This window comes from Rhinoraja longicauda, chromosome 41, assembly GCF_053455715.1.
Source record: "Rhinoraja longicauda isolate Sanriku21f chromosome 41, sRhiLon1.1, whole genome shotgun sequence".
NCBI classification, from domain to species: domain Eukaryota; kingdom Metazoa; phylum Chordata; class Chondrichthyes; order Rajiformes; family Arhynchobatidae; genus Rhinoraja; species Rhinoraja longicauda.
In genome coordinates this window covers 12,757,572-12,785,386 of record NC_135993.1, presented here as the reverse complement: position 1 = coordinate 12,785,386, position 27,815 = coordinate 12,757,572, and the positions used below count along the sequence as shown (strand labels likewise).

Sequence of the window (27,815 nt, the reverse complement as noted above, 5' to 3'; positions counted from 1 at the left end):
GAATGCGGGGTTTTCCTCTTGTAGCTGGTGATTTCTTGCAAGTCCTTCCAAACTGAAGAAGCGTCATTAGCTGAGAACTTGCTCCTCAGCTTCTCAGAGTACCTTTCCTTGGCAGCTCTGATTCCTCTTCTCAGCTCGTACTTGGCCTGCCTGTAGAGGTCTGTATCCCCACTCCTGTAGGCCTCATCTTTTGACTGGCGGAGCTGTCTGAGTTCTGCTGTGAACCAGGGCTTGTTGTTGTTGAACCAGATCCGGGTCTTCGTGGGAATGCAACTGTCCTCGCAAAAGCTGACATAGGATGTCACAGTGTCTGTGTACTCATCGAGGCATGTGGTTGCTTCCCAGGACACATTCCAATCAGTGCAGTCAAAGCAGCACTGTAGTTTTTCAATGCCCTCGCTTGTCCACCTTTTCATTGTTCTGACCACAGGTTTAGCAGATTTTAGTTTCTGCCTGTAGGTCGGAATAAGGTGAACTAAACAATGATCAGAGAGACCTAGAGCCGCCCGGGGAACAGAGCGATATGCGTTCTTGATTGAAGAGTAGCAGTGATCAAGTGTCCTCTCCCCTCTGGTGGGGCAGGTAACATGAAGTCTGTACGTTGGGAACTCACGACTGAGGTTGGCCTTGTTAAAATCCCCCAAAACAATAACCATGGAGACTGGGAAGTCACTCTCTACCCTCAATACCTGGTCAGCGAGTTGCGTTTGCGCTTCACGTACGCAGGCTTGGGGGGGGGGGGGGATGTAAACTCCAGCGAGAATAAAAGAGGTAAATTCCCTCGGAGAGTAAAAAGGTTTGCAGTTTATAAAGAATGATTCTAGATTGGGGGAACAGAAGTTACACAGTACCGTGATGTCGCTGCACCAGTCCTGGTTAGTGTAGAAGCATATTCCACTTTCTCTAGATTTCCCTGCTGCCTCTGTGTCGCGGTCCGCTCCGTGTAGTTGAAAGCCAGCCAGTTGCAGCGCGCTGTCCGGGGTCGACTCACACAGCCAGGTCTCGGTGAAGCACAGGGCAGCGGCTCGAGAGAAGTCCTTGTTAGTGTGGCACAGGAGTTGCAGTTCGTCCACTTTGTTGTTGAGAGAACGTAGATTTGTGATGAATATACTCGGGAGCAGTGTGCGTAATCCTCGTCGCCGGAGTCGGGCGAGTGCTCCAGAGCGCTTCCCACGGGTCCCCCTCCATTTCAAGACCTTGAACGCAGCCATAGCCACAGCCCCGCCGACAAGTATGTCCAAATAATCCAGCGAGTGAGAGAAATCCGGAACGATATATGAACGTACCGTATATCTGATGTTAAGGAGTACCTCTCTCGTGACAGTGATCTTTGTGGGATTACCGCAGACAACACAAACAAACAAACAAATACATACAAAACAGCAAGGAGCAGTACACCGTAAACTGGAAGAAATTGTTAAAACCATTATTGTTTTGATACTCTTCAAACTTTGAACCTCATATTTCAGTTTATGTTCATGTCATTTACACTGACTGTATTTCATGCTTTTGGATACAAGCTTATGAGCTTTATTGTTTTCTTGACTCAAAGTAGGGTAGTTAATAAGATAGCTTTGTAAATCTAAATATGTCAGAATTCAAAAGCTTCCATTGCAATGACAGGAGACCTACTTCTTTGAAGTACAAGTGCAATTACCACATATTACAGAAATGAATTCCAAGCACAGGTGGCAACTGCCATATTCATAAAATAATGAATAAAACACAGATGCTTAGAAATTAATTAGGATAATACTGTTTTCTCTTTACAGCAAATGCAACAAAAAGTTGTCTTCCCATTTCCACCAATTCCTACGGAGAGCTCTCACTCCATGACTCCTTTGTTCACTCATCCCTCTACACCCAACTCGACCCTTCCCCATGCACATCCCCTGCAGCCACAGGAGATGTAACACCTATCTCTATACCTCCTCTCACCTCCATTCAGGCACTCCAACAGTGCTTTCAGCTGAGACAGTGGTTACGTGCACATCGTCCAATCTGGCCCATTGCATTTGGTGCTACTGATGTTGCCTCCTCTAATTCAGCAAGACTCGTCAACTAGTGGACGAGTTGACTGTTTTGCTGAATATGTGGCCTAACCACCAAGGCCTGCTGGAGCTCCTGGTTGCAACCCATTTTAACCACTGCCCTGGTTCCTTTCCCCTCGTCCTTCCAATCATTTCCCACTCCTTTCTAGTCTCTCCCCGCCCCGCTTGCCCACACTCCCCACCTCCACAGCCTGTACCCTGCCATCCACTAGACCTCCCTTCAGTTTTACATTTCAGTCCTCCACTTCAATGGTTATCCGATTCCACATCTGCACCCTATGTCTCCATTTCATCTCTAGCCTTTGTTACTATTTCCACCCATCTGCCAATTACCCCCTTCACACCTAAATCCACCCATCACTTGCCAGTTTTTGACTTACCTCTTCCTTTCAATTTACCAGCTTTCCTTCCTCTACGCCATCAGTCTGAAGTAGGGTCCCAACCCAAAACGTCATTTGTCCATTTTCCTCCACAGATGCTGATGGCATGCTGAGTTCCTGCACCATTTTGTTTTTTGCTCAAGATCCCAGCATCTGAAGTCTCTTGTGTCTCAAACAGTATTTTTTCAAAAAGTGAAAAATGTCATCTCAGTTTGAGGACACATTAAGCTGGAAATTCAACAGAATGTTCCTAGCACAACCTGCTTGCACCACTGATATAATTTCTAACAGGTGCATCGGACATTGTCCCAAGGGCAACTGTTATCGGGTACTCTGGAGATAAGTAGGTCTTAGTAACACAGTGCAAAACTACACAGTACACCTTCATTATAACGGACCATGATGAGGGGAATGGTGTTTGTTATTACTGATTGTCCATTATAACCGAGTAGGTATTATCATTGTATGTTGTTGAAACAAAGTACAGATGATGGTTAATACACAAAAGGACGCAAAGTGCTGGAGTAAAGGGCCTGTGCCACTTAGGCGATTTTAAGGTGACTGCCGGCGACTAGGCTGTCGCCGACAGTTCACCGGGGTGTCGCGGGCATGATCGTGAGGAGTCTTCCAAAGATCGTAGTAGATCGTAGTGGATCTCGGTGCGTCGCTGAGAAATCAAACGGTTTGAAATCTCTCGGCGACAGCTGGCTTGTCGCCAGGTATCGTTGCTTATTGCGGTCGCTGTCGCCTGCTGTCCCCAGGTTTGATAGGTTCTCTTAAGATGCATTTAGAAGCACATGATATTAAAATAAGTAAAGTCATTTTAAAATACCATAAAATGCTTGTGTTTAACCAATTTATTTACCATCAGGATATTTGACAGGTAGATTGGAGGCGACAGTTTGACGGTCAGGTAAGCATGGGAATTTTTGCGATGTTTTTGGCCTCAGCCATTACATTTAAAGTGGGCTCCAAACCCAGATATTCAACCCAGAAACCAGATATGCATCTCCCTTACATTTTCAAAGAATGCCGACACACTTTTCATAAAAATCCACTGAACCACTTTTAAAATATATATTTTTAATACAGCTAATAGTAAACTGGAAGTAAATCCGGTTTATTCCTTGTTACAGTGAAGCTTGGTTTTTAAGCGATTGTACAAGGTGTTATAGTTCAAAACTCTCAAGTACTTACCGACTTGTCAGTGATTTCAGCGAAAACCAGGACGCCGGAGAACCAGTGACAGCGGGGGAATTTTTGCGATGTTTCAGAAGATGCTGTAATCCCGACCTGACTCGGCATTGTCGTGGTCATTGTCGTCGGGTAAAAGAAAAGTTTGGCGATCTGCTACGACTTTGACAGTCGCCGGCAGTCGCCAAAAAAATCGCCTAAGTGGGACAGCCCCTTAACTCAGCAGGTCAGGCAGCATCTCTGAAGAACTTGGATAGGAGATGTCTGGACCCTTTTATGTATTAACCATCATTTGTACTTCAGTCTTTTGAGTTACTTCAGCATGTTGGGTCATTTTATCTTAAAACTAGGCATCAATGCCACTGGTCAGCAGTGAGCCCTTCTTCACCACTTCACACAGCTGTTGTTGCGGCTCACTTTGTAACCCCTGTGGGCAGCGATTTCTTCAAGCCGCTGCCAACGACAGGATGCTTTCGGTCACCCTGGGGCTCTCTTCCCTCTCACCAACTGCAGCTTCCAAGGAGGAGTAAGGCAGCGACTCCAGGGGAGGAGGAGGTGGGCGGGGGGGGGGGAGTGGGGAGAGGAAGAGGCCAAGTGGACTGATCGACAGTCGAGTAGGAAGCAGAAGCAGCAGCAGCAACTGGTGAGAGATGGGGGTACTCCACGTGTCCTCCTGTTGTTCGCAGTGGCCTGCAGAAAGCACTGTCCTCAGGGATCACAACATCAGCTGCAACAACAACCGTGCAGTGGGTGAAGAAGGGCTCGATGGTGCACCCTGCGAGTCGGGCGTGGCTTCTGAAGCCCGGGCTGTAAGTGGATGTGGAGATGGTGCGAGTTGGGGTTGGGTTGGCAGGTCCGTCCATTATAACCAAAATCCATTATAAAGGGGTCCGTTAAAACAAGGGTTTACTGTAATACTGAGAGGTAAATTATTCAGTTTATTTCTTGAATCTTAACCCAACAACACCCATCACACCCTAATCACCAACCCTACCCCAACATACAATGCACATCACTGAAAATTCTGACCCCTGGCCCAACTGACCACATGGCAGTCCTCAATAATCCTGCACACTTCCACACCAAGACATTTTGATCCCTTCACATTTCATATACCATTCTGATCACTGATAGCATCTTCACATAGTGTCAATTCAAGATGCAAAAGCAACAGGGTTGTCTTAATGGGTAACTTTAAATTCCCCAATACTGACTGGGACTTCCTTTGTGCAAAAGACTTGTACGAGGTCAAGGATAATGGGAATTTATGCTTGGAGTTAGAGGATGGAAACAAGATGCTAAACGGTTGAAGACAGAGGGTAGTGGTGGAAGGGTGTTATTATGCAACGTGTGTGCGTCTCTCTCTCTCTGTCGCTCACTCTCTCTTTACTGAAAGTAAGCATGCAGGTACAGCAGGCAGTGAAGAAAGCTAATGGCATGTTGGCCTTCATGACAAGAGGAGTTGAATATAGGAGCAAAGAGGTCCTTCTGCAGTTGAACAGGGCCCTAGAGAGACCACACCTGGATTATTGGGTGCAGTTTTGGTCTCCAAATTTGAGGAAGGACATTCTTGCTATTGAGGGAATGCAGCGTAAGTTCACTTGGTTAATTCCCGGAATGGCGGGACTGTCGTATGTTGAAAGACTGGAGCGACTGGGCTTGTATACACTGGAGTTTAGAAGAATAAGAGGGGATCTTATTGAAACATAAGATTATTAAGGGATTGGACACACGAGAAGCCGGAAACATGTTCCCAATGTTGGGGGAGTCCAGGACGAGGGGCTACAGTTTAAGAATAAGGGATAGGCCATTTAAAACAGAGATTAGGAAAAACTTTTTCACTCAGTTGTAAATCTGTGGAATTCTCTGTCTCAGAAGGCAGTGGAGGCCAATTCTCTGGATGCTTTCAAGAAAGAGTTAGATAGAGCTCTTAATGATAGCGGAGTCAGGGGGTATGGGGAGAGGGCAGAAACAGGGTACTGATTGTGGATGATCAGCCATGATCACATTGAATGGCGGTGCTGGCTCGAAGGGCCGAATGGCCTACTCCTGCACCTATTGTCTATTGTCTTTGATTGTAAAATTGCCAATATTACCTCACTGCATAAGAAGGGAGCAAAGCAGAATAGTGGGAACTATAGGCCAGTTAATCTGACTTCGGTGGTTGGTAAGAATTTAGAGTCCATTATAAAGGATGATGTTACGGAGTACTTAGAAGTTCACAACAAAATAGGCCTAAGTTAGCATGGCTTTGTGAAGGGGATGTTTTGCCTGACAAATTTGCTGAAATTTGTTGAAGAAGTAAATAGCAAGACTGGCAAAGGAGAGGCAGTAGCTTTTGTTGACCTAGATTTTCAGAAATCCTTTGTTAAGGTGCCACATGGAAGGCTGCTAAGGAAGATGAGAGCCTATGGTATCAAAGAACAGATACTAGCATGGATATCAGGCTGGCTGGAAGGCAGAGTGGCAATAAAGGGTGCTTTTTCAGGTTGGCTGCCAGTAACTAGCGGAGTTCAGCAGGGCTCGGTGCTGAGGCTGCTGCCCTTCACGTTGCGCATTAACGAATTGGATGAGGGGATTGAAGGCATTGTGGCTAAGTTTGCAGATGATATGAAAATAGGTGGAGGGGCAGGGAGTATAGAGAAAGCAGGGACTCTGCAGAAGGACTTGGATAGGTTGGGAGAGTGGGCAAGGAAGTGGCAGATGGAATATAGTGTAGCAATGTGTGGAGTCATGCAGTTAGGTAGTAGGAATAAAGGCGTAGATTATTTTCTAAATGGGAAGATAATCCAGAAATCGGAGGTACAAACGGACTTGGGAGAGCTGGTGCGGGATTCCCAAAAGGTTAATCTGCAAGTCGAATTGGTAGTAAGGAAGCAACGCAATGCTTGCATTTATTTTGAGAGGGCTTGTAAACAAAAATAGGGATGTAATGTTGAGGCTCCAAAAGGTGGTCAGGCCACATTTGGAATATTGTGAGCAATTTTGGGCACCATATCTGAGGAAGGATGTGCTGGATCCGGAGACAGTCCAGAGGAGGTTTACAAGAATGATCCCAGGGATGGGTAGACAATGGACATCAGACAATAGATGCAGGAGTAGGCCATTCGGCACTTCGAGCCAGCACCACCATTCAACGTGATATGGCTGATCATTCACAATCAGTACCCCGTTCCTGTCTTCTCCCCATACCCCCTGACTCCGCTATCTTTAAGAGATCTATCAGCTGTCTCTTGAAAGCATCCAGAGAATTGGCCTCCACTGCCTTCTGAGGCAGAGAATTCCACAGATTCACAACTCTCTGTAGGTTAATATATGATGAGCGTTTGATGGCAATGGGCCTATACTCAATGGAGTTTAGATGAATGAGGGGGGACCTCATTGAACCGTACAGAATAGCAAAAGGCTTGGATGGACTGGATGTGGAGAGGATGTTTCCACGTGGGAGAGTCCAGGACTATAGGCCATAGCCTCAGAATTAAAGGACGTTATTGTAGGAAGATGAGGAGAAATTTCTTTAGTACGAGGGTGGTGAATCTGTGGAATTCTTTGCCACGGATGGCTGTGGAGGCCGTCAATGGATATTTTAAGGCAGAGATAGATAGATTCATGATTAGTACTGGTTTCAGGGGTTATGGGGAAAGGCAGGAGAATGGGGTTAGGTGAGAAACATAGATCAGCCATGATTGAATGGTGGAGTAGACTTTATAATTTAAAATTCAACTGCCTGCTACTCTTTCGACTACTCTTTATAAATTCTTGATTCTTTGCAGCCCTCTCGGGTTGCAAATTCTAAAAAAACATTGTCCTAGGCAAAGAATATTTTTCTCAGCTCTGTTCTTAAAGGCTGGCCTCTTATTTTAATGCCATGACCCCTGGTTCTAGACGACACGGTCATGGGAAGCATTAACTTTGTATATACCGTGTCAAGTTCTGGAAGAATTTTGTATATTTTGATGATATCACTATTTTTCTAAACTCCTTTCTATTTCCCTCCACAGATGCTGCCTGGTCCGTTGAATTCCTCCAACTGTGTTTTGCTCAATATTCCAGGATTTGCAGCCCTTTGCGTCTCCACAGAACAATCCTAACCTGATTATCCTCTCCTCATACAACAAAACAATATCCCAAGATTCAACATGGTAAATCTTCACTGTACTCCCTTTTCCTGACAGTTCAATAATCCACTTAAGATTCTTTTTCACAGCTCTATAGATCAGCGATTCCCTAGGGTTCCACGAGAGGGCGCGAGGGGTTCCGAGAGAAAGTGATAAATAGGCTAATTTTATGTAAATGTATTTTTGAGTCATTTTGATGTTTAATTTCATATTCGTAATTTTATTATACACATATGGCATATTCTTGGAAAATTCTTGGATATTATAATAAAGTCTTCCTGTCTCGTGGGTTTTCTCCGAGATCTTCGGTTTCCTCCCACACTCCAAAGACGTACAGGTATGTAGGTTAATTGGCTGGGTAAATGTAAAAATTGTCCCTAGTGGGTGTAGGATAGTGTTAATGCACGGGGATCGCTGGGCGGCACGGACTTGGAGGGCCGAAAAGGCCTGTTTCCGGCTGTATATATATGATATGATATGATATCATTTTAAAGTATAATAATCATAGGGAATATATTTAGCGACGTCTATACGGCGCCAGTGTAAAACGGCCTTTAGTGGTCAGTGGATAGGAGCTGTACTTGATGGATTCGTGTATCATCAAGTGACTATCTCAAGTACAGATGCATGCACGGTCTCCATCAGTCCTGTCTGTGCTTCCTGGAGTGCAGGTACAGTTCCTCATTCACACATGTTATTTAGTCATTTTTGCCCATTATTTAGGGATGTTATACGAATTTAAAAAATGTAAGTATGTTTATGTTTATTTTTGTTAGTTTATGAAAAGTTTATGTTCAAACAGTTTGATTTCAGGTTTTTTTTTGCATTGTCAATAAATTTGAGAAAAATGTAAGTTATTTTTTGCTTAAACCAGTTATCAGAAAAATATATTATGTTTGCCTTACAAATAAGTTTATGAAAGAGAAAGAAAGAGATTAATAAATATATATAATAATTTTTATGTAGGGGGTTCCCTGAGATATGAAAATGATTTCAAGGGTTCCGCAAGGATAAAAAGGTTGAGAAACGTTGCTATAGTTCTTTAAGAGTTGCGCATTTTAAGCTTAACTTACATTTACTCTTGCCAATATATTTATCATTAATGAAATTGTTCAGATATTTTCAACTGCATGGAATCATCAGTCTTCATCATAATGTTCTGTGAAGTACTTCCATGAATAGTGTGACCAGGTATTTTGAAATACAATTAAACAAAACCTCCATATGAAATAATGATCCTAACACACTGTCGTGATTCCCATTATACACTCAATGTGGGTGGATTTACACTACACTGTAAGCACTGTTCATTAACTCACCATCTGCTCTGTCCCCAAGCTAACATTTTTGATAAGCAGCGACATTCTTGTTCTGGCTGTTATCATTTCTCTCAAGCAACAGCATCCTTGCCTCCAATCCCATGTTCAAAATGTACCACAATACACTTCCAAAGCATTACATATGCCAAGAGATTTAATTTTGTTTGAAAGCACACAAAAGTAGTTACAACTTTAGCTCATTTTAATAGAAAATAATTACAAGAACATTTTAAGATGTTCTTGATATTTCTTCTATTTTTGGCTGAACAACATTACATTTTGCACAGCCTTCTAATTGTGTTGCTCATCAAAATATTTTAGATACAAGAAACTACAGATGCTGGAATCTTCAGCAAAAAATGAAAGTGCTGGAGAAACTCAGTGGGTCAGGAAACATCTGTGGAGGGAATGGACAGATGGTGTTTTGTATTGACACCCTTCTTCAGACTGAATGTTGTAAAGGGGAAGACAGCTGGGCATGGAGGGAGTGGAGCAAAGCCTGGCAAGTGGCAGATGTAGACACAAAATGCTGGAGTAACTCAGCGGGTCAGGCAGCATCTCGGGAGAGAAGGAAAGCATGACGTTTCGGGTCGAGACCTTTTCCTTCTCTCCCGAGTGTCTGAAGAAGGGTCTTGACCCGAAACATCACACTTTCCTTCTCTCCCGAGTTGCTGCCTGACCGGCTGAGTTACTCCAGCATTTTGTTCCTACATTCGATTTAAACCAGCATCTGCAGTTTTTCTCATACACAAGTGGCAGATGGATTCAGTTGAGGGTTGGAGTGACAAAGACTAAAGGTGAAAAGCAGACAAAATGGCATCATATAAGGAAATTTTAAGTGAAATGTAAAGCCAGAGGGAAAAATATGGGTGGAAGGGGATGGAGAAGGGAAAAGGGTGGGATAAAATTGAAATATGAGGATCAGGGATGGGAGATGACTGATGGAAGAGGAGGGGGAGAGCAGCAGGGAGGTGGCAGAAATGTACTCACATCGAGGTGGGGGAGGGAGCGAGGGGGCAGGGGAAAGAGGAGAGGTGGGGGAGTTCTTACTTGAAATTGGCGAATTCAGCGCTCATATCATTAGGTTGTAAGCTACCCAAGCAGATACGAGAAGCTGTTCTTCCAGTTTGAGAGTAGCCAAACTCTGGCAATGAAGGAAGTGAAAACGAAAAGGCGATATGGAAATGGTAAGGAAATTTAAAATGGTTAGCAACCGGGAGCTCCAGCAAGCCATAGTGCACAGAGCGCATGCCTTCATCGAACAGACATCTAGACTGCACTTCGTCTTTCTGGTGTTCTACTATGAATTAGTATAATTTGCAATGAACGGATTATTTTTCCTTCCACCTCATGTTACAATTTATTACTAACCTTCAGCAAGCTCACAGCCTGAGCAGATAGGGTTCATATTCCAAAGAGTCTGCATGAAAGAGGCATCCACTTGTAAATCTCCGCTGGCACAAGATAAATGCTATTAAAGATATACAGAAAAAAATGTCAGTACCGTATCTTCCATAACCTACACAAGATTGAGAGAAAGTAATTTTCACATTGACCAATTTTTACAATAATCAATTGCCGGTCCCCCGCGGATGAATGCAAGACCCGGCAGACCAGACTGCAAGGGGACCCCACCGTGCCGGTCCCCCGCGACCCCTGCTCGTCCCCTGAGCTTGGAGCCATCAATGACAACAGACACAACCAGCAAGGAGAAAAGCCGGTAGGAGAGAGAACCAAGGTCTAGCCTTTAAGGCTGGCTGCGGGAGGCCCCCCCCCCCCGGGGCACAAAGATGGACGGGCAGGGTGAGGACAGGTAAAGTGAGTTGGATCTCTGGCCGATCCACACGTCCAAGGATGCTGACGGCTAGAGGCCACAGCGGCCAGGGGCTTACCAGGAACAGGCACCACTCATAACAACTACAACGCAGACTGAACTTTGAAAATGGCTTCAAAATATGGTGCCTATTGCATGCGGGATCAGTTGACTATTTCTGTACACTTTGCTAATCGGCGATGTGCTTATGTATGGCAATACTCTACTGGACTGTTTGTAAGAAAAAAGTTTTACTGAACGTTCGCACTTCGCACATGTGACATTTGAGGAATATAATCATGAGAGTCATAGATAAGGTGGATGGTCACAGTTTTTTACATGGGAGAGGACGCTAAAACAAGAGGGCAAAGGTGTAAGCTAAGAAGTGATGATTTAAATGGGACCCAAGGGACAACCTTTTCCACAGATGGTGATCGGTATCTGGAATGAGCTGTTAAAGAAGCTGGAGACGTGATTACGATTAGAACATTTAAAAGGTAGTTAGACCGGCACATGGATAAGAACATTCTAAAGCGATATGTGCTAAATACAGGTGACTGGGACTAGCTCAGGTAGACAACTTGGTTGGCATTGATGAATTGTGCCAAAGAGCCAGTTTCCATGCTTTATAAGTTTGACTATCAATTTAAAGATCTCTATTACATTAACCCTTTGAGAGAGAAAAAAGACTCAAGCTCTTTATTTTCCTTGATAAGCTTGTCCGATACTATCTTTGTAAAGATTCTCTGCAGGTCCACAGTGCTGCTGTCCCCTCTCTAATAATACAGCAAGAGCTGTCACAATACACCAAGTGTGTCTAACCAAAGTTCAATAAAGGTTTAGCATAATATGCCACATTTAAAAAAATGTATTTTTCTGGAAATAAACCGTCGCTAACCTATTGCACCATTTTTTGTGATTGGTGCATTTGTACCTTGAGAAAAATTCTTTCACCCCAGCTAGACTTAATCTTTCAGGTAATGTGGCGTCCCTATTCTCCTGGCAATATGTGCCTCTCCATAACTACATTGCACTTTATTTGCTAATGATTCAGCGGGTTTATTAACATCCTCCTTATTGCTGAACTGCATCCATACTTTGGTACAAAAACGGAAAATGCCTAAAGGTCGCCCAGGCATATCTGACATCAGTCCTGGTTTTCCCGCTGCGGAACCAGGAACCCGTCCGGAGAGAGAAGCCACCAAGCCCAGGCCTTGCTCGCCCCAGGTGGGAATCGGAGTCGAACAGTGGACCAGCTGCAGGAGGCAGTGCAGTGCCTCATCGGTGGAGTGGGCCACTGGAGGCCCTACAGCGGCCTGGGGCTTGGCTGGACTGGGGGGGGGGGGGGTGCGCTCCAAGAGCCTAGCATGTGGAGTGGACGCAGCCTGCAGCGGCACAGAGCAGTGAAGGATTCCAACAACCAAGCCTGGCCAATATGCCTTCATGCTCAGGTTAAGAACTCTTCACCTATAATAACTGGGACTTGAAAATGGGATTCTGTAAACTGGACTCTGTAAACTGTCTCAATGTACTGCTACCACACAATTGTACTGTATCTGAGATGCTTATCTAAGATGTATCTAAGACGTTATGGATAGTGATACTTCTACAATACACAAAATAATTTCACTGTACCTCCACACATGTGACAAATAAAGTACCATTGAACCATTGAAATACTAAGCAGGACAGGCTGCATCTCTGGGAAGACAGTTAGTTAACATTTCAGGTCAAAGGCCCTTCATCAAACCCGTCGGAATAGAGATCTGACGAAGGGTCATTGACCTGAAACGGTAACTCTTCTTTTATTCCCACTGATGTTGCCTGGTCTATTGAATACTACCAGTAATTTCGGGGGGAGAGGGAGGGGGGGGGGGGCGGGAAGGGGGCAGGGAAGGGGGGGCGGGAAGGGGGCAGGGAGTTGCACCAATGCAGGAGAGGTGTTGATGCAACTTGGTCTAGTTTTACTTAAAATTCACTTAAATCCATTGCCCAAATATTCAAACGGATTTTTAAAATTTCCTCAAATTATTTTTACATAAATATTTATCTTAAATTTCCACCACCATATTCAGTTATTTCTATTTTGCATTCAGAATAAATAAGACATAGTCATGATAGCATTAAAGGCTAATTGCAATTAACTTCTCTACACTTAAAAAATACACTCACCAGATATCTTTCAGAGGAAACACTAACAAGGATGAGGTCATCACCTACACGTACTTTCTCACCTTCCGACCTCTGTTTGGAGGCTGGATGAATAGTCCACCAGCAAGCTTCCCCTGCACATATCATATCAGTGAGTTTCATGTTACCAATTCCCTTGCACTTTATAATGTATTAAAAAACTGTTCTAAAAATGTACTCAAATTCAAAGCACATCTTTATGACAGAAATCAAGATGTGTCTCCTGCCCCACCTACATTCATTTAAAATTACAGTTAGTCTCCCCATTAACATCTTCATCACGTTTAAAAATTAAAACAAATATACATTGTATATGAGAAAATGCAAAGTACAATTTGATCAATATTTTTCCTTTATGAAACTTTGTTATATCCCACAAATCATCTTTTTATTTCTTGTATTCTGCTCAGGACAGCAGTATATTTTTGATGACAAAGCATTATCAGATTCAGAATTAACGTTTTCATTTTTCTGTAAATAAATATCGCAGCCAATAATTTTCGCTAAGCGTCTGCAAAATTCCAACTCAAACTTCAACAAAAGGCTCTGAGAACAGGATGAAAATTGCTATTAATGCCATTTCTCTTTTGAACCAAGGAAGGTTTTAACCAATTCTGTCCCATACCTTATAAAACAGAAATAGCCAATCAATTAAAACATAATACATTTTCAAAAATACCTGAAGCATCTTCTTGCAGTCCAACATCAAAGGATAATTTATCTGTTAGAGACCTCGAGGTTGTCAAACAACATAAATACTGGAAATAAAATGATGGTAAGAGTTATGCCTGCAAATATGGAAATAGCAAAAATTCAAGTCTATAGATTCTATTCCTTCACATTAACCAACACTCTAGGGACCATGTTACAGCACAACAATTAAATGGACAATTCCCATTTAAATGTGGGCAGGACTATGTTTTTTTGATGTTTGAACAAATTAGCAAGCTTCATTGCGAATGAACACCCTCATTACATGATGAGAGGTTTCTGTGGAAGAATCGAGAACCTGAGTTCACAGTTCAAAATGGAATTAAGAGAGAGAGAGGGTGAAATTGCTTTTCTCAGAAGTTGATGAGTCTTGGAAACTCATTTTCTCAAAGACCAATTGAGAAGAATCATTGAATTTTTTTGGCTGAAGTGGATAGATTGTCGATATGCAAGGGGTAAACATTACCAGATGTAAACAGGAATGTAGAGTTGAAGTTACAATCAGAGCAGTTGTGATCATATTCAATGGGGAAGAAGGGTCAAGGAGCATGTACCATTGTCCTTTTCCTGACAGGAATATTTCCGTCACATCCATCTCAGTAAAAAATACACACTTCTCAAAATGTCATTTCTATTTTTAAAAAATATTAAAGTTCATTACAAATTTGAAATAATTATATTGACTGAAGTTCATTAATTCAAATATATTTCAAGCTACAAAAAATATCATCACAACAGATAGAACAGATTTTAATGAATTACTACGTCCTCAGGTCGGGCTTAAAGATTAACTTCAAATGATAGGTGCAATAGTAGTGCTTAGCAAACATATAACAATCGCTTTGGAGTGAATTTTGTGAAGTGGAATATTTAAGTTTATGAGGAAAAAATGCTGGAGGAGCTATTCAAATCAGTTTTTTTTCTCCACTCTTAACGGCTATGCACTTGACTGAATCTTGCTCAAAGCAAACCATTTAGGGGAAGGAAAACCTTTTACAAGGACAATGGTAACAATTTTTTTTCAAAAAATGAATCTAATATGGTTTACTTACCATGCCACTATGAGAATGCCTGAGTAGAATAGCATGACCATACAAAAGGGTTCTGTGCCCTCCTCCTTGAGAAGACTGCGTGTAAAAAAGGCCAAATATGATGAGTTTCACAAATAATCTCTTGACACATCAAAATATCAGACAAAATTATGAAAGCATATACTCTCCAATAAATGAGGTGCTGAACTGTTGATTGTTGATATATACATTTGAAATTTAAAGAGGAGATCTAGGTGATTTCAAAAGGTCTGCTGAATGGCTGTCTTGCTACAAAGCATTATTATTCCAGTCACAGAACCCATGCTGCAAACTTAAGTTGTGTTTGAGACTAAAGGGCACAGACTTATCACAACCAGGAATGATCCTTTGCCTAACATGTTATCTAATAAGTTAACTGCTATCTGATAGTGGATCTGAGATTGAATTCAAGGAGCTTAAGTCCAGTCAGCCCGCACTGTGGCTGGAAGGGGTTGGTTGGGGCATAGATGTGAGTGAAGGCACAGTACATTGTATATTGTACATTGTGTGATGGGGGAAAGGTGGCTGTGTTCCCACTATGGTAGCAGTGGAAGATATCACTGATACCCCAGTGATGGTGGACAAACGTGGATTGTTTTCCCTGGAGCCTCAGACACTGAGGAGTGACCTGTTGGAAGTATACAAAATTATGAGAGTTCTTTTCGCAGAGTAGAAATGTCATATACTAAGATGAGGGGGGAAAGTAGTGTGGTCGTGCCTGGAACATTGGGCCTGGGGAGGTGGAGGAAGTTGATATAATAGCAATGCTTAAGAGCCATTAGACAAGCACATTTAAACAGCAAATGATGGATTACAGACCATGTACAGGCAGATGTGCTGCTTGAATTAACATCATGGATTGCCGGCACATTGTAGGCCAAAGGGTCTGTTCCTGTGCTATACTGTTTAATGTTTTATGTCAGGATCATATGCTTTACATTGGGGGTATGGAGCATGGAGGTGGAAGAGTATTCCAGGGCCAATGTAAATACTGAGGGAAAAATTGAAGCCTCCAATGGGTCTTCAACAGATCACAAGGTGGGAGAAGGGAGCGGAAGTCCATCAGAGATTGGAGATGTTGGGTTAGGGAAAACAATTGAAATGGAAATTATTTAGGGAGCCACTCCAATACTGTACTGAGCAAAACTAGCTTGCCCTGAGAGCAAACAACATAATCTTATTTATTCCAACAAGGAAATTGTCTCAGGAAGAAGAATGACATGCTCAAGGGTGGCTGAGTTGTCCAAAACATCTCAAAAACTGTCATTAATATATTTGACTGGGGTTAAAAATTATTTTCCTGCACAATAAAACTATAGATTTTTTTTGCGCAACACTAAGCTAACTGCAAGTGATAAGCATCATATAGATGCAAAGCCCAAGAGGACAGAGTGATGGTTAATTAGCTGGCAGGATAATTTCAATGCTGTTGGCAACTTACAATGATTAACCATACAATTATCTAAATTAATGATTTGCAAATCTAGGCTATGTTCTTGAAATGTATATGTCACCACCAAACAATCTACTTTCTCTTTACAAGATGCGGAAGGAGCTGCCCCTCTACAAATATTCTCATCCACTCTTAAATGCTTCAGCATTCAACATCAAATCCAAAGAGTTCTAATGCAAAACCACTCCAGTCTCGCATCTCATTTTTCCAGCATTGATTTCTCCCCCCTGATACCCCAACAACTTTTAATCATCACCTTTGATTGCATCTCTCCCAGAAAAAAATATTTCTGAATCTTCCATTTCCTTCTATCTCAGCGAATCCATCATAATCTTTCAGACTCACAACTACATTGACTATACTTCCTTCCACTGCCTCCTTCAGCGACTCCATTCCATTTAATTTCCTCTCGCACTGTTGCATTTGATATCGCGTTGAGACATTCCTCACGGGTACCTCTAAAACGTCTTCCATCTTCCTGAACTGTATCCTACAGTTCCTTATTTCTGTATCTTCCCCTCTACTATCTTATAGAGGGAGTCTTTGAGCACATCTCATCTATTTCTCCCACATCTGATCTTATCCTTCCCCTCCTTGCCAAAGCACAAACAGGTCGCTTGATCTTTACTATCTACAATACCATCCACTTTTGTGTCATCTGTAAACTTGCTAACCATGCCATGTACATTCTCAGCCAAATCATTAATATAGATGACAAATAGCAATGGGTCCAGCACTAATCCCTGAGGCACACCACTAGTCACAAGCCTCAAGTCTGAGAAACAACCTTCCACCATCTCCCTTTGCTTCCTTCCATGAAGCCAATTTTCTATCCATTCAGCTATCTCTCCTTGAATCCCATGGAAACTAACCTTCCAAAGCAGCCTACCATGCAAAACCTTGACGAACGCCTTACTGAAATGTATGTATACGTCTTCAGCTCTGCCTACATCGACCTTTTTGGTCACATCCTCAAAAAACTCAGATTCGTAAGACAAGTCCTGCCCACGTATACAACCATATTGACTATCCCTAATCAGCCCTTTTCAATAGACAATAGACAACAGGAGTAGGCCATTCAGCCCTTCGAGCCAGCACCACCATTCAATGTGATCATGGCTGATCATTCTCAATCAGTACCCCGTTCCTGCCTTCTCCCCATACCCCCTGACTCCGCTATCTTTAAGAGCTCTATCTAGCTCTCTCTTGAAAGTATCCAGAGAATTGGCCTCCACTGCCTTCTGAGGCAGAGAATTCCTCAGATTTACAACTCTCTGACTGAAAAAGTTTTCCTTCGAAGTGCATGTATATCCTGTCCCTCAAAATACTCTCAAGTAACTTCCTGACAACAGATGCTAAGCCCTGTTCCCTGCCTTTTCCCTGCAGCTCTTCTTGAATAGAGGCACAACATTTGACTCCCTCCAGTCTGCCGGCATGTCGCCTATATTTAATGACTCCTCTTAAATTTCCGCAAATGCACCTGCAATTTTCTCTCTAGCTTCCCACAGCATCCTCACAAATATCTGATCAGGCCAATGTCTGAAGATTTTTCCATCTTCATACGCGTTAGGACCTTTAGCACCTCTGCGCTAACTGCTCTCAAGATACTTCCAGTGACTACTGCAAGTTTCTCCGTCCTATTTTTCTCCAGGGTAAAAACAGAGGAGAAATACTCGTTGAGGACCTTACGCGTCTCCTGTGGCCCCACACAGTGTTGACCGCTTTGATTCCTCCACTCTCTCTCTGGTTATCGTTTTTCCATTTATGTGCTTCCAAATTCCATTGGGGTTATTCTTAATGCTATCTGGCATATATTTTACAATGGGAACTCACAATTAAGTTCCATTGCATAGTAGAAGTGAAAGGAGCTTTTGTAATATTCTGAAAAGGATGCTAATTAGTAATGCTATTTCTGTATTTGGACAACAAACACACAAACTAGTTTATGATCTATTCCTTTAATTCAATGAATGCTCACCTATATTATTACTGCCCCAACACAATGTTATGTTAAACCAGATAATTTGCATCAAACAGAAATAACCTACATGGTTTCTTCAAAAATTGAGAATACAGTTTGTAATATTGATTGCAAATACTGAACCGTGATAAAACATAGTTCTCACCTTATTTACATTGCAAACCTCATTATTGTCATCAGAAGATAATACCAACCATTTCACACTTCAGTTAATGTTATTGTAACTTTAGTATAACTTTAGTAATTGTATTAGCTAAATAACCCTTTAGACACCAGGTAAAATGTTATAAATTCACCACACAACAAAAATTCAGAGAAGATCTAGAGTACACACCAGGTAAAGTTCAGATACTATTCAAACTGTGCAGTTTACACATTTCTACTGTATCACATTTTACTCTATTTGGCCTTTGCCTGAAAAGTGCAATGATATGGAATTGCTCAATGCACTTAAATGTACTTCACCAGCATCTGCTTTTACATGGTGCATACTATGGCTTGCTCAAAGGTTATAAAACCAGGAGGGAAATTGGCCCTGTTCAGCCAAATATAATGTCAAATTGTGACAATTTAACATTTTATATTTGGACTGTAAGAGTGGAAAAAGTGCAAAATTGCTGTAGAAAAAGAAAGAAAACGTAAGTTTATTTAAAAAGAGAGATTAGTAAAGAAAACAATATGGTGTGATCATGCTTTTGGCTTTCGAAAATGTGAATGGTATTTTTTCAGAAAAGTGATTAAAAATACAAGAACTACTTAAGTCGTAAAGTTAACAAAATAAATGCATTTCATGAAAAATGTTTAATACTTTAACTAGGTTTGGTGAATTCAAGCTTCTGATAAGATATATAATTTTCTTTTTTGATCTGTAAGATGTGGGGTTAGAAATTTCTGCTTGGTGACTTGCAAGAAAGAGAATTCCCCTCCAATCAGATGTTGAAACTGGCTGAAAGGTGACAAACATTAAAAGCTAAATACCTACTATTTGAAACAAGAGATATTTGATATAGATATTTACTAGGTACACCAGTGAATCTGGCCAATTTTGACTCGTATTAATGCAGATAATTCATAATTAATTATTCCTAAGGTTTTCAGTCAAAATACTACAGTTGTGATTGCTTTACTTTTAAACAACCCAGTATCATTCAGAAAGTATATTTGGCAGGACCAAAAGCATCAACATGATATTCAGCACCTCAAATGTTCTGCTCTTCAATATGATCATGGCTCATATGACATTCCCCAATTCCACTTTCTTGCTCTTCCTTCACAACCCACAATTTCATCAATATATAGAAATCTATCCACGTCTTAAATATACAAGTGCTCTGTCCCCCTTTCTCTCTACAAAGCAATTTCAGACTCAACCTTCAGAGAAGAAACATCCACCCTGTTCATATGCTTCATAATTTTGTGTAACTCCATGTTAGCCTCCGTAAAACTGAGATGACTGTTTCATCTGCAAATTCAAACGTACAAAAAAATGATAGTGTATACAGTGCTTTTGCGTTGCTTTTCTGACTAGAAAAGTATGACCAGCTTTGCCCGAGAAAGATCAGTGCTAAGATCCTTACTTAATGATTTGAATGTGAAAGCTGCTGGTATGATTTGTGTGGATGCAGATAAAGGATGTAGATATGGGAAAATCTCTCCTGCCGTTGACAGAGGTAATGTCTACCTTGCCAGAGATGCGATTGTTTTCCGGATCGTATTTCCGGTCGCTCTGCGGCTTAACATCGTGGAGCTGGAGGCCTTGCCTGGGACTGACTTTGAGCCCCCGCGGGGTGTAGACTTACCATCTGAGCATGTGATTCCTTGGCTGGGATCGACTCTCCAATGCGATCTGCGGACTTTAACATCAAGGAGCTTGCAGTCTCGGGTTGAGACCAAGTCGGGAGCTCCATGCCGCACGACGTTTGACAAGCCCCGAACTGTGGTAGATCACCCGGCGCGTGGAAGCTGAGATCCCCCCCCCCCCACCCCCACCCCGATGCAGGAGCTTGATCGCCCCGATGAGGAAGGCCCGCCGCCGGCTACGGGATTCAAGATCGTCCCGTCAACGGAAAGTTAGAGGCCCCCGACTGCTGGAGGACAAAGGAGGGAGAGATTGAACTATTTTTTCGCCTTCCATCACAGTGAGGAATGTGAAGGAGTCACTGTGGTGGATGTTAATGTTAAAATGTATTTTGTGTGTCCTGTTGCTTGTTATTGTTATGGCTGTGTGGCAAATGACGTTCCTCGTATGTTGCAAAACATACTTGGCTAATAAAATATGATAGAGTGACCCAGAAGGTTAAGATGTATGGGATCCACGGTGAATTGGTTGTTGGATTCAGAACTGCTTGGATTCAGAACTAGTTCCATAGGAATCAAAACTGGAATCTCAGTTTATGTGACAACACCGAATTTGATAAAGTTGTGGACAGTGAGGAAGGCTGTCAAAACATACAGTGGAATATATATGCTACAGAAATGGGCAGAGTAATAGCAGATTGGAATTTAATCTGAGCAACTATAATGCGTTGGACTTTGAAAGAGGTAGATAGAGTGGTTAAGAAAGCATGTGGTATGCTTGCCTTCCTAGGTCGTGGCATTGAGTAAAAAAAGTCAGGAAGTCATGTTGCAGCTTTATAGGACTTATGTTAGGCTCGATGTGGAGTACAGTGTGTAGTTCCAGTCGCTCTATTGCAGGAAATATGTGGAGGCTTTGGAGACGGTGCAGAAGAGGTTTACAAGAATGCCGCCTGGATAGAGGATATTAGCTGTAAGGTTGAGCAAATATGGATTGAGTTCATGGATTGACGCCGAGAGAAGACCGTTAGAAGTAAATTATATCATGACAGGCCTGGATATGGTAGACAGTCAGAATCTTGTTCCTATGATATGTCAAATACTAGAGGCCGTAGCTTTAAGATGAAAGGTGGAGGTTTAAGGGAGATGTACAGGACAAGTTTATTTTTAAAACAGAAACTGGTGAGTGCCTGTAACCCGCTGCCAGGAGTAATTATGGAGGCAGACTTGATAGTGGTATTTAAAGACGCTTTTGAATAGGCGCATGGATATGCACTGAATAGAACAAAAATGTATCATGTGCAAGTAGAGGAGAGTGATTTAATCCGGTATGTTCAGCATGGATATTGTGGACAAAAGACCCTGTTCCTGTGTTGTTCTATGTTCTAAGGAGTCAGGAGGGCCAAAATTGACCAAAATGTCCTTGGCAAGTAGGATTAAGGAAAATCTCAAGGGAGGATATTCATATAACAGACAACAGTACAGCACAGGATCAGGGCCTAGAGCCCACAATGCATGTGCCAAACAGCATTGTTCGGCCTGTTCCTGTGCTGTGCTGTTCTATGTAATCAGCATTGTTTTGTGCAAAGGAGGCCTTATCTCACAAACTTGATTTAAGTTTTTTTTGAGTGGGTCTGTGGTAATTGATGAGAGTAGGGCAATGAGTGTTTTCTGCACCAACTTCAGGAAATCATTTGATAAGGACCTTCTTGGATGACTGATCCAGAAGAATAAGCCACATGGTATCCATACAGATTTGGTAGGTTTGATTCAATATTGTCTGCTACATAGCAGGGAGCAGACGGTTGTGGTGGATGAATTCTGACTGGAGGTCATTGGCGGCGAATTTTATTGATGGAGATCTGTCACAGAAATGTAGATGCTTTGATTAGCAAGTTTGCAGACGACACAAAAATTGGTGGCACTGTGGATAGTGAAGAAGGTTGCCAAAAGATAAAGCAGGATATAGATCAGTACGAAATTTGGGCTGAAAAATAGAAGATGGAGTTTAACCAGATCAGTGTGAGATGGTACATTTCGAGAGATCAAATATGAGGAAATTACATTTTAATTGTCAGGACCATTAGGAGCGTTGACTAGGGTTGCCAACTTTCTCACTCCCAAATAAGGGACAGAAGGTGACGTCACCGCCCGAGCCCCATGTGACCTCACCCAGCTAACGGCCACGTGCTCCCGCTCAACCAATGGTGGCTGCCCGGGCCGGGAGGCGGGTTGCTATGCAACCTCTGTTGGGCGAACTCACACGGCCCCGCTCCTCGAACACACTCCGTTAGCCTACACTGTCCGAGCCTATAGCGGCCATAGGGCCTACAGTGGCCGGGCCCACAGCGGCCCCCGGGCCTTGTACGGGACAAGGGCCCCGTACGGGACTAACCAATATGGGACAATACGGGACAAGGGTCCCATACGGGACTAACCAATTTAGCCCAAGATATGGGGTGTCCCGGCTAATACGGGACAGTTGGCAACCCTAGCGTTGACGCACAAAAGGTCTTGGGATGCAAGCCCACAGCTCCCTGAAAATGGCAACGTAAGTAGATAGAATTGTAAAGAACATGTACAGCAAGCTTTCTTTCATCCATCAGGGCATTGATAGGTTGGCAGGCACGTTGCAGGGATGTATAACATTGGTTAGGCTTGATTTGGAGTATTGTGTAGGGTTCTGTTTACTGCATTACAGGAAGGAAATGCTGCAAAAGAGGTTAACCAGGATGCTGCCCCAATTATAGACTATTAAGCTATAAGGATTTGTTTTCATTGGAGTAGAGGTGGTCAAGGGGCAACCAGATAGAAATATATACAATTATGAAGGTGTAGATAGCATCAATGACCAGCGTCCACTATCAATTTAAATGTCCACTATCAATTTAATTTGATTTATTTGATTTCCTGAATGCAATCACATAATGAGCAATCAAATAAAATGGATCGTTACTTCTTGAAGCTCAGAAGAGCAAACATAAAAAGTAATCACAATTTATGTCATTCTGAGAGGGTTTGACAGAATGAGTTAAAACAGAATACATTATTTGTTTTCTACCAAAATGGACTGCAAATGATCAGTCATTTCATTTAAAACCGAGATCGATAGCTCTTCTAACTTATCCTGAGCTGCAGTATATCATATAGTAAAAATCCATCTCGATGAACAGACAATTACCTCACTTTTCCAAACCTCAAATGAAAAGACTGGGTGATCTTTCGGCCAACACTGGCATAATACGTCCCGTTCTGTACGGAAAATTTTCTATGATTCTGTTTTATAACATTGTGCACTGCTAGCCAACTGCTGAGTTTGTGTAAGAGGAATTGTTGTTTCTTTTTCTGAAGACCCCCAAATCACAAACCAAAAAGGCAGAAAGAAAGAAATAGTCAACCCTGAGTTGGGTTACTATGAAGCATTCCTGCATTATTTGTTTCACTATGTGATAGATGTAAATTGATTAAATAGCTCTTTTTTTTTTTTTGTTGAAGCACCAGAAAGTTGTTGTGCTGCAAAGGAGGGAAAAGGTTGAAGAGGAAAATGAAAATATTTTGTCCATAAGATAGCTTTTGAAATCAACAATATACTTCCTAAAACCAGGACACACCATTTAAATAATATGACCTTAAACACCTGGACACCTGCAAGTGAATTTTGAATCTTTAACACATGAGCATCCAAGAGTCAGATCCAGATGTATATTGAATGCAAATAGAAATCTATTACATACCATACATACTATTGGATTGATCAGAGACCACAATATGCTTTCCAACATAATGTAAACATCTCCTTCAAAGAGATGAAGCAAAATAACTTCCTTGCTATGGGAATTTCTGAACGTTGACAACATTCCTCTGCAATGTTTTTCAGTTTCTCAAGAAAAATAAAACAGCAACAAATCCCTATTAAAAAAAACCCATGTTCTGACCAGGTGGGGTGCATTACCAGCTAGACCCACCTTCACTCAATTTCAGTAATGCACACTCTGTTTGACCAGCGGTAGAAGTAATAAAGTGAAATAGAAAGAGTATTAAAAAAAAGGAAAAAATTCTGAACGAAACCTAGTGGATCTAATTATGATCAAAAATGTAAGGCTCTATGTCAAGAAACTGTACTTCTTGAATGATCAATTCTGAGATTTTACTTTTTTGAGAAAATCAAAACCATAAAGAACAATAATTTAGAGAAGAGTAACATGTTATGGTAACATGAGTGCGATGTTTGAGCAAGATATGAACAGGGCCTTTACGATGCAAGTGAAATATGTTAGAGCTCATGCAGTGATGACGATTTACCTGGAAAAGGGATTTAACATTGTTTAAATTAAGGGCACAGCAACAAAATCAGAGTAGTACAGACACACAAACATACCCATTTGTCCAGATCAAGAGGCTTGCATAGTGGATAAAATGAAAAGCAGAAAAAGTACATTATTTTCAATTAGCACCACTTTCTGGACTGTTCCACTTGCATTAAGGGTAACTGCCCCACAACCACTCACTCTCTGATACAAACACACACACACACACCAATGTTGACGACATGAATTTCTAAAACAGTTATTACAAAGGTTCATATACACAAATCTAATAAATTATAATACCCGATGATGGCACAATAGTATATTTCAGACTGGCGATCAGTTAATCACTTGAAACTAGGGTAATTTGATTCCTGCTATATGCTGACATATATTTATTTTATTTCTAATCATCTTCATAAATATTTTGTTCAATGCAGCAAGTGATCCACAAAACATGCAATGTACTTTAGTTATCAATATATGTTTTAATTATGTTTGTCAAGTCTAAGGCATAGTAGAAAAATGCTTCAGGCAAAAATTGTCATTTAAAATTTATTACAACATTGCTCTGCTGGTATAACATTCAGTTACTCACAGAAAACAAAAATACATCAGCAAATTACACCAAAGTAAATAAAATATACAATTGACTAGTATGCACAAGTGGTATATGACCTAAATATATCTAGTATTTTGGTATATTTTTCCATTATTTATAACATTTTAGAATTCATAAATTAGGTGAAAATATCAATCAACTAACCTCAAAAAAAAATGTGTCCACTCAATCTTCAGCCCAGAAGCTACGCAGCATTTTAACAGTGAGCAAACTATAAAACCTGTTGACATTTATTCAGGTCTAAGGTCTAAATCTGGATTGCTATAGTAGCAAAGGATGTATTGTATTTTAGTCAGGTCTGTATCTTTAAGTTAAATAGCTCCATATACTGTTTTGATGGGGTCTTTGATGATTCAAGGAATACACAAATACATTTTGATTTCAGTCTAAGCCATTTGATAATAATTTACTACCACCATCAAAAGTAATATAGTTGCAAAGTCCCGAGAGAAGTTAGATGTATCTGTATAGGATTAAAGTTATTTAAATAATAGATATGATTTAACTGCAAAAATGTACCCATTACAAGTGTCTTCAATATGGAAAATAAATGTTATTAATCACAGCAAAACAGCTACAAACTTGATATTTATTCATTTGTTGACACCAACCAGAGTATTAACAATATTACATTGAACCAAACGAAAAGTGTATTACTAAAACAGAAACTTCTGGAAAAACACTGCATATATCTGTAAAAAGAACAAAAGTCAACTTTTGAGCTCTGGAATTTTCATCAGAACTGAGAAAGCAAGAAACCAAATAAGTTTAGGTAGATATAAGGGGGTGGGGTGTAATAAAGATAATATCTATGGTAGGGTAAGACTGGTTGACCTAATAAAACCAACTGTGTTGCTAAAAATGAGAAGATAAAGAAAAATTAATTAAACTGCAGGAAGTAAAGGAAAGTAAAAACATCTTTCTTGCGTAAATGTCTTTAATTTATCCCACATGGATTTCTCCTCAACTTCCATCCTTCATAATTTGGATCTGCTCAGGATGACACACGTTTAAAACTATCCAGCATTGCTTAACATAGAAGATAGAACAGTACAGCACATGGATGGGCACTTCAGCCCACAATGTTTATGCCGAACACAATGCCAAGTTAAACTGACCTCATCTGCCACTACATGATATCCCCCTATTCCCTGCACTTTCAAGTGCCTATTTAAAAGCCTCTGAAATGCCACTATCGTTTCTGCCTCCACCACCACCCCTGGCAATTCGTTCCAGGCCCCCACCACTCTCTGTATAAAATAACCTGCCCCACACCTCTCCATTAAATGTTCACAATCTCACTAGAAATAACCCTCTAGAGTTGGACATTTTCACCCTGGGGAAAAAGATTCTGACTGTCTCCCTATCTATGCCGCTAATAATTCTGTCTACCTCTATCAAGTCTCCCCTCAACCTCCATCATCTCAGAGAAAACAATCCAAGTCTATTCAATCTCTCCCTGTAGATGAAACCTTCTAATCCAGGCAGCATTCTGGTAAAAGACACAAAAAGCTGGAGTAACTCAGTGGGTCAGACAGCATCTCTGAAGAAAAGGAATAGGTGAAGTTTCGGGTCGAGAACCTTCTTCAGGCTGAGAATCAGGGGAAAGGGAGACAAGAGATTTAGAGAGGGTGATGTAGCGAAATATAAAACAAATGAATGAAAGATATGCGAAAAAGTAACGATGATAAAGGAAACAGGCCATTGTTAGCTGTGCGTTAGATGAGAACACGTTACAGGCAATGAGACTCAACAAGACGACTTTGAAGCTGGTACGGCTTGGTTTGGAAAGGGATGGAAAGAAAGAGGGGTTACTTGAAGCTAGAGAAACCAATATTATACCACTGGGTTGTAAACTGCCCAAGCGAAATATGGGATGCTGTTCCTCCAATTTGTGGGCATAATGGAGGAGGCCTAAGACAGAAAGGTCAGTGTGGGAATGGGAAGGGGAATTAAAGTGTTTGCCAACTGGGAGATCAGGTAGGCCCAGGCAGACTGAGCGAAGGGGTTCAGTCAAACAATCACCCAGTCTATATTTGGTCTCGCCGATGTATAAGAGTCCACACTTTGAACAAAGGATACAGTAGATGAGGTTGGAGGAGGTACAAGTCAACCTCTGCCCAACCTGATAGGACTGTTGAGGTCCCTCAGCAGAGTCGAGGGAGGAGGTATAGCTACAGGTGTTGCATCTCCTGCGGTTGCAGGAGAAGGTGCCTGGGGAGGCAGTGGTTAGGGTGGGAAGGGATGAGTTAACCAGGTAGTTGTGGGGAGAACAGTCTCTGCGGAAGGCGAAAAGGGGTGGAGATGGGAAAATATTACTAGTAGTGGGATCCCATTGGAGGTGGCGAAAATGTCTGAGGGTTATGTGTTGTATGCGCTGGCTGATGGGATGAAAGGCAAAGACTAGGGGGACACTATCCCAGTTGCGACTTGGGGGAAGGGGGAGCAAGAGCGGAGCTGCGGGGTACCGAGGAGACACGTGAGGGGCTCATCTATGATGGAAGGGGGAAACTCCATCCCCTAAAGAATGATGATTTACCATAATTTCGCTCAGATGGTAAATCTCCTCTGCACCCTCTCCAAAGCCTCCACATATTTCCTGTAATGAGGCGACTAGAACTCTACGCAGTACTCCAAATGCTGCCTAACTAAAGTCCTATAGAGCTGCATCATGACTTCCTGATGCGTATATTCAATGCCCCTAGCAATGCATACCATTCGTCTTCTTTACCACCTTATTTACTTGGGCTGTTGCCTTCAGTGAGCTGTGAACGGACTCCAAGATCCCACTGCACATCAATGCTGCAAATGG

General features: G+C 41.7%; 1 protein-coding gene across 5 annotated transcripts in view; it reads right to left on the bottom strand.

Annotated features, from left to right (window-relative positions):
• Positions 1–27,815, bottom strand: part of LOC144611871 (ryanodine receptor 1-like) — a 479,550-nt gene that overhangs the window by 406,936 nt on the left and 44,799 nt on the right. For all 5 annotated transcript variants that reach the window (XM_078431182.1, XM_078431183.1, XM_078431185.1 and 2 more), the window contains exons 4-8: positions 24,453–24,473; positions 14,829–14,903; positions 13,745–13,823; positions 13,048–13,160; positions 10,434–10,533 (exon numbers count right to left, since the gene is read on the bottom strand). In XM_078431182.1, the coding sequence (XP_078287308.1) occupies positions 10,434–10,533; positions 13,048–13,160; positions 13,745–13,823; positions 14,829–14,903; positions 24,453–24,473 (388 nt within the window). The remainder of the gene's footprint in view (positions 1–10,433; positions 10,534–13,047; positions 13,161–13,744; positions 13,824–14,828; positions 14,904–24,452; positions 24,474–27,815) is intronic.